At 48.2% G+C, this 12,841-nt stretch overlaps 1 protein-coding gene across 1 annotated transcript; it reads left to right on the top strand.

The window, feature by feature from the left end:
• Positions 1-152: 152 nt before the first annotated feature.
• Positions 153-12,835, top strand: fcsk (fucose kinase). Its single transcript, XM_085465004.1, has 23 exons — positions 153-533; positions 3,773-3,924; positions 4,190-4,240; positions 4,308-4,433; positions 4,550-4,622; positions 4,780-4,877; positions 4,961-5,041; positions 5,292-5,411; positions 6,236-6,407; positions 6,482-6,588; positions 7,358-7,459; positions 7,627-7,800; positions 7,898-7,971; positions 8,744-9,099; positions 9,239-9,473; positions 9,554-9,720; positions 9,796-10,023; positions 10,099-10,242; positions 10,313-10,432; positions 10,503-10,690; positions 11,500-11,599; positions 11,698-11,921; positions 12,582-12,835. The coding sequence occupies exons 1-23, from the start codon at positions 449-451 to the stop codon at positions 12,654-12,656; spliced, it is 3,252 nt and encodes a 1,083-aa protein (XP_085321130.1). The 5' UTR covers positions 153-448; the 3' UTR covers positions 12,657-12,835.
• Positions 12,836-12,841: the final 6 nt, after the last annotated feature.

Raw genomic sequence — 12,841 nt, 5'->3', positions numbered from 1 at the left:
AAGTTTTACTTTCTTTTTCTTTGAAATATTATACACTAGTGGGGTTTTTGTTTTTTTCTTTCAACTTCTATTGCCTGTATCCTTAAAAGTAACCGCCGCACCGGGAGGTTCCAGTGTTGAAACCAAGCGCTACAGGTTGCTGCCTACGGAAGCCCGGGCGGTCAAACAGCGCAGAATTGCAGATGGCGGTCACAGAGAGGAAACGGGTGTTTTAGTGAGACCAACTCCTCAGACGGGTTGGACCGGATACTCTCGCAGGGCTGACCTGTGCCTGTACCATAAAAGCCACTTCAGACGTTTCAGCCTGAAGGTTTCAGCCTCAGGTGATCCTTCACGGACACCTGTTTAACCGGAACAGGTCTGGCTAGCCCCGCCCCTCCGGCGGCAGTGAGCCGTGCAGTAGCTGCTGTGGTAGCCTGGGTTAGCCCAGGTTAGCTGTGACCGTGTGATGATGTCGGAGAGCTGCGGGTTCCGATGGACCGTGGTGGTGCTGACGTGCCAGCATAAAGACAGCGTTTACGCGTTCCAGAGAGGTGAGGCGCATGCGCGCAGTACATGCTCTTTGAGCTTGAGTTACACCGAGCGGCCTGAGGGGGCGCTGGTGGACACTGATGAGGCCAGTTTATTAGGACTAATTTTAGAGATGTTGGACAAATGGAAGAAAGCAGTCTTACATATTTGTTTAATATGTGCGTTGAAGGACATGTCCTGGTCAAAAAAGACTCCAAGGTTCCTCACAGCGTTACTGGAGGCCAAGGTAATGCCATCCAGAGTAAGAATATGCTTAGAGGACTCTCCATTTACATGCACAAACTGGAGTCTATTAGATAGATATGATACAAACCACTGCAGCACAGTACCTGTAATACCTACAGCATGTTCTAATCGCTCTAATAGGATATTATGGTCGACAGTATCGAACGCTGCACTGAGGTCTAGCAGGACAAGCACAGAGATGAGTCCACTGTCAGAGGCCATAAGAAGATCATTTGTAACCTTCACTAAAGCTGTTTCTGTGCTGTGATGAGCTCTGAAACCTGACTGAAACTCTTCAAATAAACCTCTGCAGATGATCTGTTAGCTGTTTGACAACTACTCTTTCAAGGATGTTTGATATAAAGGAAGGTTGGAGATTGGCCTATAATTAGCTAAGACTGCTGGGTCTAGAGATGCTTTTTGAGTAAAGGTTTAACTACAGCTAGCTTGAAGGCCTGTGGTACATAGCTGATTATTAGAGATAGGTTGATCATATTTAAGATCGAAGAATTAATTAATGGCAGGACTTCTTTGAGCAGTTTTGTAGGAATGGGGTCTAAAAGACACGTTGATGGTTTGGAGGAAGTAATTATTGAAGTTAACTCAGAAAGATCAATTAGAGAAAAAGAGTCTAACTTAATATCAATGGTACTAAGAGTAGCTGTAGATAATATTACATCTGTGGGATGATTACTGGTCATTTTTTCTCTAATGATAAAAATTTTATTTGTGAAGAAGTTCATGAAGTCATTACTAGTTAACGTTAAAGGGATGGTTGGCTCAAAAGAGCTCTGACTGTTTGTCAGCCTGGCTACAGAGCTGAAGAGAAACCTGGGGTTGTTCTTATTTTCTTCAATCAGTGATGAATAGTAAGATGTTCTGGCTTTGTGGAGGGCTTTCTTATAAAGCAGCAAACTATTTCTCCAGGCTAAATGATGATCCTCTAAATTTGTAACACGCCATTTCCTCTCCAGATTACGAGTCATCTGCTTTAGGCTACGTGTTTGAGAATTATACCACGGAGTCAGGTACTTCTGATTAGAGACCTTAGTTTTCACAGGAGCTACAGTATCCAGAGTCGTACGTAGTGAGGAGGTGAAATTATTAACAAGATAATCGACCTCTGTTGGGGTAGCGTTCAGATAGCTGCTTTGCTCTGTGTTGGTACAGGGCATTGAAGATGATAACAGTGGGTGGATTATATTCTTAAACTTAGTTACAGCTCTTTCAGAAAGACATCTACTGTGATAAAGTCTACTCTCCACCGCTGTGTAATCAATTATTGTAAATGTAAATGTTATCAGGAAATGATCAGACAGGAGAGGGTTTTCAGGAAACACTGTTAAATGTTCAGGTTCGATGCCATATGTTAAAACAAGATCTAGAGTGTGATTAAAGTGGTGGGTGGGTTCTTTTACATTTTGAGAGAAACCAATTGAGTCTAATAACAGATTAAATGCCATGTTGAGGCTGTCATTTTTAGCATCTACATGGATGTTAAAATCACCCACAATAATTATTTTATCTGAGCTCAGAACTAAATCAGATAAAAACTCTGAGAAATCAGACAGAAACTCTGTGTAAGGCCCAGGTGGACGATAGATGATAACAAGTAAGACTGGTTTCTGAGTTTCACAGCTGGGGTGGACAATGTTAAGCATCAGGCTTTCAAATGAATTAAAAATCTGTCTTGGTCTTTCATTAATTAATAGGCTGGTGTGAAAAATTGCTGCCACACCTCCCCCTCGGCCTGTGCTTCGAGATTTCTGGTAGTTAGAATGACTCGGGGGTGTTGATTCATTTAAACTAACATAATCATCCTGCTGCAACCAGGTTTCTGTAAGGCAGAGTAAATCAATTTGTTGATCAATTATTAAGTCATGTACTAACAGAGACTTGGAGGAGAGAGACCTAATATTTAATAATCCACATTTCACTGTTTTACTCTTTGGTTCAGATGTGGATACTGTATTGTTCTTTCTTTGTGATTGTTTATGTTTAAGTTGTTTGTTGATGGTTTTTAGTTTGTTTTTGTCTGTTTGGGAGCTGACACAGTCTCTATGGAGATGGGTTTTTGGGGGGGTAGCAGGAGGAGAGAAGCTGCAGAGAGGCGTGTAAGACTGCAACTCTGCTTCCTGGTCCCAACTCTGGATAGTCATATTTTGGGGGGTTTAATAAATTTGTCCATATTTCTAGAAATGAGAGCTGCTCCATCCAAAGTGGGATGGATGCCGTCTCTCCTAACAAGACCAGGTTTCCTCCAGAAGGTTTGCCAATTATCTATGAAGCCCACATCGTTTCTGGGACACCACTCAGACAGCCAGCAGTTTAAGCAGAACATGCGGCTAAACATGTCACTCCTGGTCTGATTGGGGAGGGGACCAGAGAAAACTACAGAGTCCGACATTGTTTTGGCAAAGTTGCACACCGATTCAATATTGATTTTAGTGACCTCTGATTGGCGTAACCGGGTGTCATTACTGCCGACGTGAATTATGATCTTACTGAATTTACGTTTACCCTTAGCCAGCAGTTTTAAATTTCCTTCAATCCGAATCAAAATCAGAAATACTTTATCCCGAAGGAAATGTCGCCTGCTCTGGCCCCTGTTAGTCAGTGCTGGTGGACACTGATAGTGTCTTGGGTGCCTTGAAAAGCGCTATATAAATCCATTATTATTATTATTATTATTATTATGTCGCTGATCATTTATTGCCATACATAAAATGTCATTTTTTGCCTGTTGCCAAATATCCTAAAATTAGCTTGGTCATAGTTCAACGATAGTGTATTGATCTCAGTCAGCTGATCTAAACCTTTGCTGTTGCGTCCGAGCTGTGTTGGATAAATCTGAGCTGCAGTAGAGCCACTGAGGTGCAGCTGTTTGCTCTAAAATCATGCAACACCCACTCAGTTTATAGACTCCTTCTAAAGAGGTTTCTTTTGGAAATGTTCCTGCTTGCAGTGAGAGTTTGGCGTTGTTATGATCTCACTTCTACTTTTGTGTGTCCATCAGAGCTGGAGCTGAGGCAGCAGCGGGGTGTCCTCTCTGCGGGTGCGTTGGTTTTGACCGTCAGGGACCGCCAGGAGCCGCTGGGCAGCGGCGGGGCAACGCTGAACGCTCTGCTGGTGGCCGCGGAGCACCTGAGCAGCAGAGCCGGGCACACAGTGAGTCCTCAGCCGCTCTCCTTCACCTGATCCTTAGTGACCATGACCCTGCAAAAACCAGAGAACCCAAAGATGTGCCCGTTGTTTTGATCTAGAAAGCACATGATCTCCTCGGATCGTTTCTCTCTGCGTGATTCTCGGTTTAGAATTATCCTCCTTCGTCTTAGCTGTGTCTCAGTCTGAAACATGCTGCTTTAGCTCCTCCCACTGCAACAGGAGACAAACTGTCACACGTCCTTTATGCGATCACCTGTTTTTCTCTCAGGTGGTGACTGCCGACGTCCTGGATGACGCTTACATCCTCATCCTCCACACGGTGAGTCACACAGCAGCGCCTCTCTGATGTTTTTGTGCCGCGGCTGATTTTTCCGATCGGTCCTCAGGGTCGGGACTTTCCCTGGAGCTCCTGCAGCCGAGCGTTCTGCTGGCTTCCCGAAGAGAAGCCCGATCAGAAGGTCCAGGCTCCAGTCTGCTGTCTGGATCTGCTGCTGGACCGCCTCAGCAACCAGGTGAGCTTCCACACCGTCCCCAGAAAGACCCTTTAAACGTGGGATGCTGCAGGGTTGAGTGTCGGGGCCACTTCAGTTTGCCTTGAATCGCTGAACACTGTTGTGTTTTCGTTCAGATCTGTCCCGGTTCTCCTCCCGGTGTTTGGGTCTGCAGCACCGACATGATCCTCGCCGTCCCTCCTGACTTTGGTAAGTGTGCCACACACAGTACTCTCAGTGCACACATACAGTACTACTGCATGCTGGTAGAGCACAGTGAGAGGGTCGAAGCCCCGGTGATCCTGGAAACGTCATGAATTTAATCGAACCATCCCCCTCCTCCTCGTCACGCTTTCGTGTTGGTCAGGTTTGTCCTGGGACGGATTCTCAGGTGTTCGGGTTTTGGCGTTACCTGGTGACGTCACCTATGCAGCCAATCATGGGGTCTACCTGTCCGACTCACAGGTGCTCACTTAGTTCATTCACACCTTTTTTCCATGTGCTCTCCTCTTTTCTCTTTTGAATATTTAAATGTTGTTTTCCGTCAGGGACGAGTCAGAGACGTCATCTATCGAGGCACCAAAGAGCAGATCCAGCGCGCTGCAATGCCTGATGGGAAAGTGCCACTGGTGCGTCTTCTAGCTCAAATCAAACACACCTTTTAATTCTCCAGGAGAAGCCATTTAGGCTCAAACTGAAACACATCACAAAGTCACTGACAAATTCTCCACGGCCGAATACTTTAAGACTGATCATTTTATACTTTTAATCATTTTAATATAATTGTGATTTTTTTTTTTAATGTCATTTTGAGCCTTTGTGTTTAATAATCACTCTGCACATGTTGGTTTATGCTCATGGTGAGGTGTGTGTCTGCAGGTGTCGGGTCCGGTCTTCTTCAGCAGGTCCGTGTCCGAGAAGTTACTGCAGACTCACGTCACGCCGCCTCTGGACGGCTGCACTTACCTGGGGCTGGACTCTGGAGCTCCGCCCCTCCAGGTACGTGTATTTGTCATCCAGGGAAGTTAGTCTGGAAGAGAACTAAGACTTGGAGATGTCATGATGAAGGATGAGAGTTTCAAGTGGAAAAAAAAGATAAATACGAGAAAGTTGCTGAAGTTGTGTAATGGAAAGAAAAAATGTTTTTTGGATTAAAATAAATTAAATATATGAAATTAAACACCAAATATATGATACATGAAACTATGAAAGTCCATAACCCGAGCATTGATGTGATCTACAAAAAATAGATCAAAATATTATATATGATATTATATGTGTGTAAAAATGAAGTGAAATGATTTGTAATTAAAAATAAAAAGTCAAAACAATCCTTTCACTAAATCGAGAAATATGAGTTTTAACAAAACAACTAAAGTTTGAGTTACGATGCTGATTTTATAAAGTGTGTGACTGTGAGTCCCGCCCACAGGACTAACATGACCTCTGACCTGTACTCGTTTACCCGAGATCATAATCCCGGTTTGAAACATCGACACTGAGCGGCGTGAATCACCGTGGAGACGATGTTGGGCTTTTTGTAACGACTTTTGTTTGTCGGGCGAGTCGCAGTCATCGTCATGGCTACTAGACATCTAACCGTAGAAAGTTCAGATCCATCACGCGTGACGATGAGGCCCTCACACGACGAGATGTGCTGCGTTCAAGGCGCTACAGAGTTACCTGCTCCGACAGATGGCCGGCTGTAATTTAACGTCCTGTCGTCCATATTTAAAAGCAGCAGCACGAGCTGGAGCGATAAAGATTCCCGAGTTGTTTCCTGGTGGATGCTGATGTGACTCCTCGCTGTGGTTCCTCCTCAGGTGTCTCTCTTCCTGGACGTGTTAAAGTGTCTCTGCTCGGATCTGACTCGGGATCAGTTTGTGAGCGAGGAGCGAGCCGGCTGCAGTTCAGCGGTCGGGCCGCAGGGGGCGGTGGTGAGGAGCGGCAGGGCAGAGCTGTGGAGGATCCTGAGAGGAGCTCCGCTGAGTCTGGGTCAGTTTCTCCACCTCCTCCGTTCGCTCTTTCTTTATGCCGCCGTTGCCTGCTGACATGTCCTCGTTTCACAGTGTACGTCCCCGGCGGTCGCTACGACTACCTGACTCTGTCTGGGAAGGCGCACGTCGACCGACTGAGCCGCGATTGGACGGGGAGAAACACTCTCTCGCATATCCAGGTGATTGTTCCTGCCTCCATCCTTTATGTACAGTTTATGAATAATTGTGTAATTGGTGCTTGTTTTTGTGGGCATGTGAGAAACTAAGCGCTTCCCCGACTCCAGCTTCCCCATGTTGTCAAAATGAAATAAATACATCAGAAAATGACAAGTGAATTCATTCAAACTGGAAATACATGTTAAACACATTAAAATATTTTTATATGTTAATTCCTTAAATGTGTCGTTAATTAATTAAACTACATTACGAAGTTTTGTAAAAACATGTAGTTGTTTTACAGTTTGATGAATTATGTCACGTTCTCTGTCCTGCACTGTGTCTCGAGCGTCTTTCAAAGCTTTTCTTTTAATGTTTTTATTTAAAGGGACAGTACATATGCACCTGTGACTTAATTTGAAATGCATTCTGGGATACCCGGTGTCCAAGGACTTCCCAGCAGAGGCTCTGCCACTCCATCAGGATATTATCTAGGATCTCTCTGAACTGCAAAATAATAATAAGTTTTCAAAATAAAACGACTTCATATTTTGAATTGTTTATTCTCTCGACCCTCCATACGTGATGTGGGATGATTTCTGACTGAAGGACGACAGCTTACTTCCACAGATTTGATCATCAGCGGAAAATTCACGGAGGGTTCATTTAGTGAGACAAATGTCACGCAAGCTCAGCGATGACTGCAGTTCATGTTGTGGCCACCAGAGGTCAGGCCTCCATTATTGATCAATCAACAAGCGTTTAACTCTGCTCCACTTCCTGTTTCATCAGAACGAGGACGTGTTGAGCGAAGGAGGTCGGGTGATCAATAGCGTTTTGGAGGGAGCCGTTTCCGTGGCTGCAGGAGCAGTGGTGCAACACTGCCACCTACAGGTGGGGAGGAGTTTCAGACCCAGACTGTATTCTGACTGCACTCTCCTGAGAGCAGAGTCTAGTATTTCCACACTGCATGTTTCTCCAGACATGATGTTAGATCAGAAGCAGGAAGTCAGTGTTTTTATGGAGACAACGTGTCAACATTTCCACCGTCTGACCGTCAGGGTCCTCTGGACGTCCCAACAGGCTGTCTGCTGTCAGGTCTCGAGCTGTCGACCTCACCAAGTCTCCGGCTCCTGCCTCTCAGCAGTGACATCATCATCCAGGGACATCGGATTGAGCTGGGGGAGCTGCAGCTGTACGTCTACACGGTGATGGGAGCGCACGACGACCTGGAGGTAAAACACAGGAGATCTTTATATTCTCCTGGGCCGCCGCCTCCTCAGGGCATATGTGGCGTTCCAGTGTTATCTGATGTCTCCTCCTCTTCCTCAGATCTCCTCTGACGACAGCAACGCTTCCTTCCTCAACCAGACGTGGAACAACTTCTACAGCAGGACGGGAACACAGTAAGACTCAGCACCTCTCACCCACAGCCGGTCCCTTAAACGGCTGCCCCCCCCCCCCCGAGCCGTTCTTTATCTTAAAATGTGGGGGCGATCGTGGCTCAAGAGTTGGGAATTCGTCTTTTAATCGGAAGGTTGCCGGTTCGAACCCCGGCTTGGACAGTCTCGGCCGTTGTGTCCTTGGGCAAGACACTTCCCCCCGCTGCCTACTGGTGGCGCCAGTGTCCGGCAGCCTCGCCTCTGTCAGTTACAATGTAGCTGCCATCACCATCATTTACATTTTATGTAAATGAAACTGAATTTAAGTGAAATAAAAAGTTCTCCTGAATATGAAGAACTTCACAATAAAAGCCTCATTAAAAAATTCATAATTTATGCCTGTTCAACGCTGGAAATTAATTGGAAATACATACAGGAAATGCTGAGATTTATAAAAAAAAAAAAAAAGAATTAAAAAATACAAAAATATGATTGATTAGTCTAATCAAGAAAGAACTACAACTGTGGAGGTAAAAGAATTCCCACCTGACCAGATGTGCTTCATCTTTCCCTCCTCCTCCTCCCAACACTCACGTCGTGTCCTCGGCTGCACAGCTTCAGGTTTTAGTTCAGAAACAGTTAAACTTCCATCTGTTTGATGTAGTTTGAGCTGAGACTTCTGGATGGAAAACTTTTGTTTTTATGTCAGTATGTTAGTCATATTAATGACATCGTTGACCTCCTGACCTCCACAAATGTCACATGTGTGTGGTTGTGTCTCTGTGCGTGTCCTCAGGTCGGAGGAGCTGTGGGTTCGAGGAGAACGGCGCTCCCTCCTGGAAGCTCGCCTCTTCCCAGTCCTCCACCCCAGAGGAGGTGCTGTGGGTCTAGAGGGAGGCGTGGCCTGGCTGCTGGGGGGGGGCGGCTGCCTGGGAGGGTGGAGGGAGGCGTGGAGGCTTTCTTTGAAGGAGGTGCTGTTGCTCACCCACCAGGAGACGGAGCTACAGCGAAGGGAGGAGCTGCTGTTCCTGGTGGGAAGGCGGCGTGTGGCCGACGCCCTGAGGGGGCGCTCGGACGTCTGCCTGCTGCCTTGCGTCAGGGCCGCTGTGCTGGGAGGCCAGCAGGGGGCGCTGCTGGAAGCTCTGGACAGCAGTGAGTGTCCACTCCTCTATGATGGGCCCATAGAAACAGCCAGTTTTGGCTCCTCCTTCTGTGTATCAAATAAGTTTTCTGATTGGCCAGTTTCAGGAAACTTGCTGAGGTTCCTTTGGTAATTCTAGTTTGTTTTCAGTCGCTGCAGGGAGCAATGAGCAGGGGGTGGAGCTCGGAGCAGATCTGGGCGTGGCTGCCCGCTGTCTCTCCTGCATCGCGGACGTGTTGGTGTGCATGGCCAGCGGGCGGGGAGGTCTGAGGAGCGGGCCAGCGGCTAATGAAGCCTGGAGCTCCGCCTACGCCATGTTGGAGGAGGGTGACCTGAGAGGCGGAGTCCACGCACTCACCGTGCAGCGGCAGCACTGGCTCAGCAGGTGGGCGCTGCACTGTTTGTGTCACATGGTCTGGCTGATATAGCGATGGTAAACGCCTTGGGTGTTGCTGCCTCCTACAGGCCTGATCTGCTGGTGCGGGCGGCGCGGCACTACGAAGGCGCCGGACAGGTGCTGTTACGGAAGGCTGTGATGTCATCTCAAAGATTCATCTCCATTGGACAGGGCAAAGTCCAGCCCCTTGGACAGTGGCAGGAAGTGGAGTGTCCAGCTAGGCTGGATTTAGCAGGTCATTGGATAAAGGTTCATGGTGCATTCAGGGGCAGTTGGTCCTTTAGACGCTGACCCTGTGTCTGTGTTTCAGGCGGCTGGAGTGACACTCCACCAATTGCATTCGAGCACGGGGGCTCCGTCACAAACGTTGCGGTGAAGGTCGACGGGAAGCGTCCTATTGGTGCTAGAGCACGTCGCATCTCTGAGCCCCGCCTCCTGCTGGTCAGCTACACTGGAGGGCGGAGCAGTGGGATTTCCACGGAGATGGCGTGCGACAGCCTGGATGACCTGAAGGATTACAGTCAGCCTCACGCTCCCGGTACATCGTTTACCGGCTAAACTGGGACAACAGGAAGGAAGTGGGAAGCTGACTGTGTGTGTCTGTGTGTTACAGGAGCACTGCTGAAGGCGGTGTGTGTCTGTAGTGGGCTGGTGTCCCTGACCTCCCAGCATCCTCTGGGGCATCAGCTGATGGAGCGGTGGGGAGGAGGGGTGGAGCTCCACAGCTGGTCGGAGCTGCCGACGGGATCGGGATTGGGTGAGAAACAGGAAACAGAGCTTGTAGGTGATGGAGGAGTTCAGCACTTTGATTGGTCCTCTTTCTGCAGGTACCAGCAGCATCCTGGCGGGGGCGCTGTTGGCCGCGGTGTACAGGTGTACCAGGCGAACCTATGACACGGACTCCCTGATCCACGCCGTTTTGTACCTGGAGCAGATTCTTACCACAGGTTTGTCACGCCCTTCATCACTAAACACCTTCTCCTGCTCCTTCTCATCTTCCTCCTCCTCCTCCTGCAGGTGGAGGCTGGCAGGATCAGGTGGGGGGTCTGGTAGGCGGAGTAAAGGTGGGTCGATCCAGAGCATCCCTCCCCCTGCAGGTGCAGGTGGAGCGTCTCAGTCTTCCTGAGGAGTTCTCGCTTGCTCTGGAGCAGCACCTCCTGCTGGTCTACACCGGGAAGACCCGGCTGGCCCGAAATCTGCTGCAGGTGGGTACTTTCAGGATCAACCAATGAGACGCTCTCTGTGTACGAGCACGCTCCTTAATTCTGCTGCTTAAAAAACACTGGCAGCACCACGACGTGCGGCTCCTCAGGAGTTTTAAAGACAGGTTAGGAGCACTCCTCCCCCTCCTCACCCACTGACGGGGGAGAGAGGGGGAAGGAGCCTGCTTCCTGAAGTCCAGCCGTAGGATGGTTAAGCTCACATCTGTCCTCCACCCTCCTGTAATCATCCTGCTGCATGTACCTGGAGGCTGGAAATCACCTGTGCTGCTCAGACTGCGGTCCACCTGTCGGGTTGTCTGGCTGCACGTCTTTGTTCCCAGGACTGATCAGACATCACAATAATGACGATGATGATGATGATGATGGTGGTGGTGGCATCCTCCACACTGATACAGGGCTGGTAGACGAACTGCAGCAGCTTCAGATGGCGGGTTGAGGTTTCCTGTCTCCAGAATCTCTGAAGGCGGAGCCATCAGGGGCAGCAGCTTGGCCTGGCCGGAGTCTGCACATCTCTCTCCTGAGGGGGATGGAGCTGCAGGCGAGGGTGGAGGTGGAGCTGTTGGAGTGGGCTCTCCTTTCTTTCCTGTCTGCTCCACTCTCAGCTCCTCTTTCATCTTAAAAAGTTAAAAACAAAAGTCGATTCATGAAGTCAAAGAGGAGAAAAGTGAAACTCGTCAAGGTAAAAACAAGCAGAGCGAATGTGACAAGACTCCGAGTAACAGAGAGCCGTCAGGGTTGGAATAAAGCTGCTGAGATGAAGCTGGTGATGATGATGTGTGTCCTGCATGCAGGATGTGGTCCGCAGCTGGTACAGCCGCCTGCCGTCGATGGTGCAGAACGCCCAGCAGCTGGTGTGTAATTCAGAGGAGTGCGCTCGGGCCTGCGTGGACGGTGAGACGCTTCAGTGGGACATTTCCTACATTTCCCAGAATGCAGTGTGCCCAACATCAGTGTGTTTCAGAAAGGCTAAATGACCACTTCCCCTACAGGTTCTCTGTCCAGGCTGGGGGAGTGTCTGGACCGCTCATGGCAGCAGAAGAAGCTGATGGCCCCGGGCTGCGAGCCAGCGTCAGTGCGCGCTATGATGGAGGCCCTGAGGCCGCTGGTCCTGGGCCAGAGTCTGGCCGGGGCCGGTGGCGGCGGCTTCCTTTATTTGCTGACTCGAGAGCCCCGACAGCGGGAGGCGGTGCTGCAGGTCCTCAACAACATGCCGGTAAGAATTGGTCAGGGTCAGAGGTCAAATTTATTCTATTCTATGAATAGAACAAACATAAATACAAGACCTGAGTCGGTGATACGCTGTACGTTCATGTAATACCACTTTGAACCACAGGGCGGAGCAGCGAGTCCAAAGTGTCTACGTTTGATGTCATTCAGCTTTAATAAACCCACACATTCACAGGTTCTCTTTACAGGAGACAGTACAGTTTGTTCAGCAAAGCTTTTACAACAGCAGTTGACCTTTGACCTTTAGTCAGGAAAGATGACTTCACAACCCACTGGGGCCTCAAATAAACCCTGTCATTAGTTTTAAAGCTTAACTCAGGTTTAAAATCTTTAGTTCAAAACATGTCAGAGCTGCTCCTGTAAAACAAAGTTTATAATGAGCTCAGTGTGGACTGATCTAGACAGTTTATTTTCTACTCTTGACTCTGGATGATGTCACAGAGGCGTCTGATCAGAAGAAGCAAGCTTTAAAAAAAAAAAAAAAAAAAAGCCTAAGGTGGGAGGAGCTAAATTGTCTTGTTTTCTACGGGGCTGGCGTGTGATACAGGGGGATTATTCTGAACTGTGGATCATGCTAAGCTGCTCTGGCAGAGCAGAGTAATTCCTGACCATCTGTCCTGTGTTGATGGTTTCTGGTGTGTTTCAGGGTCTGGGAGACTTCAGCATCCACTCTGTGGAGCTGGACATGGACGGACTCACAGTCCTTGCACCGTTAACCTGAGAACGCTAATCGTTCCTCGGCTTCAATCATGAACAGTGATGAAGAGGAGACAAAGAAGAGCTGTGTTCAAAGTTTGTGTTCTGGTTTTGTAGGAATCTGATTTTATAAATCAAACTGATTAATCAGGAGCATTGATCTGTATCTTGGCAGAATAAATAAAAGCTCAGTTTTGGACTGTTTGAGTC

The sequence above is a fragment of the Copadichromis virginalis genome, linkage group LG7, assembly GCF_057382275.1.
Source record: "Copadichromis virginalis isolate Kocher_CV1m ecotype Utaka linkage group LG7, C_Virginalis_male_GT1.1, whole genome shotgun sequence".
Taxonomy (NCBI): Eukaryota; Metazoa; Chordata; class Actinopteri; order Cichliformes; family Cichlidae; genus Copadichromis; species Copadichromis virginalis.
Note: the sequence above shows the minus strand (reverse complement) of the source record. Positions and strands in the feature narration are given on the sequence as shown.

Excerpts from the sequence above, each read along its gene's own strand:
- fcsk (XM_085465004.1), top strand. The coding sequence starts at position 449 with ATGATGTCGGAGAGCTGCGGGTTCCGATGGACCGTGGTGGTGCTGACG. Across the intron at positions 3,925-4,189 it reads GCAGCAGAGCCGGGCACACA|GTGGTGACTGCCGACGTCCT; the intron begins GTGAGTCCTCAG and ends TTTTTCTCTCAG. Across the intron at positions 7,972-8,743 it reads TACAGCAGGACGGGAACACA|GTCGGAGGAGCTGTGGGTTC; the intron begins GTAAGACTCAGC and ends GCGTGTCCTCAG.